Below are 3,152 nucleotides of genomic sequence, written 5' to 3'. Positions count from 1 at the left end.
ACTGTAGGTAATTATTTGCACTAATGATCAAAATTGCACAGGCAAAGAAAAGAGCACAATGGAGCAATTGTGGTTGGGCTAGGCAACCTGGGTTACAAAGATAAAGTAGAATAAAAATTTTAAAGTAATATAAACTTAATGGTAATTTAAGTAATAAAACTTAATGGGAACTTAGAAATGTAAAAAATGAACTAAAATAATTAATAATAATAGATGACCAAAAAAGTCAAAAAACAATTATGAAATCTATAAAATGAAAAGCTTGCTTACTTTACTATTATAAGTACACTATAGTTGAATACTAAAGTTGCACTAAAACAAAATGAGGTAGTTTAAATAGAGATACACTGAGGTACACTGGATAATGAAGTTTATACTAGAGGACACAGGCAAAGCCAGTGTACTATGGGACATGGGAGTAAAAAGAAAAAAAAAGACAATAATAAAGATAATTTTTTTTCTGGGGGGAGCCCCGTCGGCTCCCTGGAGCTATTTAGGCTGAATGGATATTTATAACTTTCTGGCATCAGTCAGTGCTAGGAGTTCTTGCCTACCGGGGACCATGAGCCAGAACCTGGCCCCCTCAGAGAGGCACGAGGAGCAATGGCCTATAGAAACCCCCTTGTGATTGGGAGCATTCTATGTCTGCCATCGACCGGGACAAGCACCCAGAAAGTTAGGTGCCCCAAAACAAACCCCTATTCTGGTGAAATTATTGCTACCAAAAGCCGAATGAGTGGACAGAACTCCCCAAACAAAATTATCAAACTAGCATGACGTCATCACGTCGCAGCACCACTGTCTGCGCAACCCCTTCCTCCCCGAGAGGAGGAAGGGGGAGCCCCAGACCCTCCACGCCGGCGATCCAACTGGCAGTTCTTGGCTGATGGTATTACTGGCTGGTCGAGTGCCTCTGGCTCCGGTTTTTGTTTCAGTTCTGTGCCTTGTGGTGTGGACTGTCTCTAATTTCTGTCTAATGAAATTTCAATTTCAAGTATATAATGCTGACGAGACTGGGTTTATGTGGCGAGCTGTACCAAGTACATCCTTAACCAGTAGGATGCAGGAAAATATTCCTGGACGAAAGATAAGCAAGGAACGGCTCTCAGTCTTGCTCTGTGCTAATGCTGATGCCTCTCACAGGACAAAATGTGCCGTGGTAGGCAAGTCTAAAAATCCTCGAGCCGTAAAAAATATAATGCAGGCATTACCTGTAATATATTACAATTCTAAGAAATCATGGTTTAATCAAACAATATTTACGGACTGGTTTGAAAACCACTTTTGCAAAGAAGTCAGAGAATTCCAGATCAACAAATGTGGAATAAAGGCCAGTGAGGTTAAGGCATTGTTGCTGCTAGATAATGCTCCTGCTCATCCCATTAGCAAGTTAATTTCAAGGGATGGCAGAATAAAAGGCATGGCACTTCCACCAAACACAACATCCTTGATCCAGCCCATGGACCAAGGTGTTATCCTTGCTGCTAAACGTATGTACCAAACAGCAATGCTTGAAGATGTTTTAGTTGTTTTACCTAGCGAGGAAGATGAATTGACAGGAAAGGATACAAGGGCTCAAAGAACACTAGAAAATCTAAAAAAGTACACAATCAGGGAAGCAATATTCCACTGGGTTAGGCTTTGGAATAAAGTGAAAGAAACCACACTAACAAATTCATGGAAGAAACTGTTAACAGAGAGGCCTAGATGTGAAGCAGCAGTATCTGATAGTGAATTCGAAGGTTTTGAAAATGAAGCCAATGATTTTGAAGGGTTTGAAGAAACGATCCGAACAATGTTGCTCCAAGCTGGTCAGGGTGTACAAGTGAATGATATCAATGAATGGTTAGAAAATGATTACGATCCTGGTTATGAATTGTTAACTGAAGAACAGATTGCGCAAAGTGTTCTCGGAAATGACTCTGATGACTGATGATGACTCGGACGATGTTGGCGAGGCTCTGCCTAGAGGTGTCGGATATCACACCTTACAGCCTTAAAGCAATGTCTCAGAACGTTAGCCAGAGAAAATCAGATTCAGACAAAAATAGATAAATTCATGATTTCAATGGTTCGTGAAAAATCTTTGTCGACAAGCGATGCTGCACCCGTCGATGCTGAATTACCATCGACAAGTCGTGGAGCATCCGCCAGCAATGAATGCTCTGCAAGCGATGCTGCACCCGCCGATGCTGAATTCCCCGACAAGACATGGAGCATCCGCCAGCAATGAATGCTCTGCAAGCGATGCTGCACCCGCCGATGCTGAATTCCCATGGACAAGACGTGGAACATCCGCCAGCAACGAATGCTCTACAAGCCAATCTGCACCCGCCGATGCTGATTTCCCATCGACAAGTCATGGAACATCCGCCAGCAACGAATGCTCTACAAGCCATGTTGCACCCGCCGATGCTGAATTCCCACCAACAAGTCGTGACAAGTCATCCACTAACGATATAAAATATGATTGAAAGGCATATAAATTAGTGTAAAAAGTGTTGATAGAGTACAGTATTGTAAGTGTTAATGATTAATTAAGCCTAGACAAAAAGATACTGTACAGTGTAAATATACAGTAGAAATAATTGTCAATAGTGAAGTAGAATTAGAACTCATGTGAATTAGTAGTAAGCCTAGCTGTTGTGTGAAGTGAGTGCCTGAAAATAAGTGTACATACAGTATGTACCCTGTATACAATATAAAACAAGCGCTGCAGAGGATGACGTAATCATCACAGCTTCGTAATCTTCAGTTTCATTAAAAGTAAGTCAATTTACCAATTTTATTATAGTATTACAAGATATTAATTGTTTTTTTTCAACAAAAGCTACATATTAGTCTCTGCAAATGTATGTTCTATCGTCAGCAGAGAAAAGGTGAGCTCAAAATATTTCGTCTTGGCTAGCTCTCAGTGACAAGGCTCGATCACCATTGTTATGGCATGGCCGCCACAGCCTGTGTTGTAACATTAAAAGTAAGTCAATTTACCAATTTTATTATAGTATTACAAGATATTAATTGTTTTTTTTCAACAAAAGCTACATATTAGTCTCTGCAAATGTATGTTCTATCGTCAGCAGAGAAAAGGTGAGCTCAAAATATTTCGTCTTGGCTAGCTCTCGGTGACAAGGCTCGATCGCCATTGTTAT

General features: G+C 40.6%; 1 protein-coding gene across 1 annotated transcript; it reads left to right on the top strand.

Annotated features, from left to right (window-relative positions):
• The first annotated feature begins 1,060 nt into the window (after positions 1-1,060).
• LOC138364049 (tigger transposable element-derived protein 7-like) lies at positions 1,061-1,933 on the top strand. The gene has a single exon (XM_069323476.1). The coding sequence runs from the start codon at positions 1,061-1,063 to the stop codon at positions 1,931-1,933; it is 873 nt and encodes a 290-aa protein (XP_069179577.1).
• The last annotated feature ends 1,219 nt before the right edge of the window (positions 1,934-3,152 follow it).

Source organism: Procambarus clarkii, chromosome 12, assembly GCF_040958095.1.
Source record: "Procambarus clarkii isolate CNS0578487 chromosome 12, FALCON_Pclarkii_2.0, whole genome shotgun sequence".
Lineage (NCBI taxonomy): Eukaryota > Metazoa > Arthropoda > Malacostraca > Decapoda > Cambaridae > Procambarus > Procambarus clarkii.
This window is presented reverse-complemented; position numbering and strand designations above follow the sequence as displayed.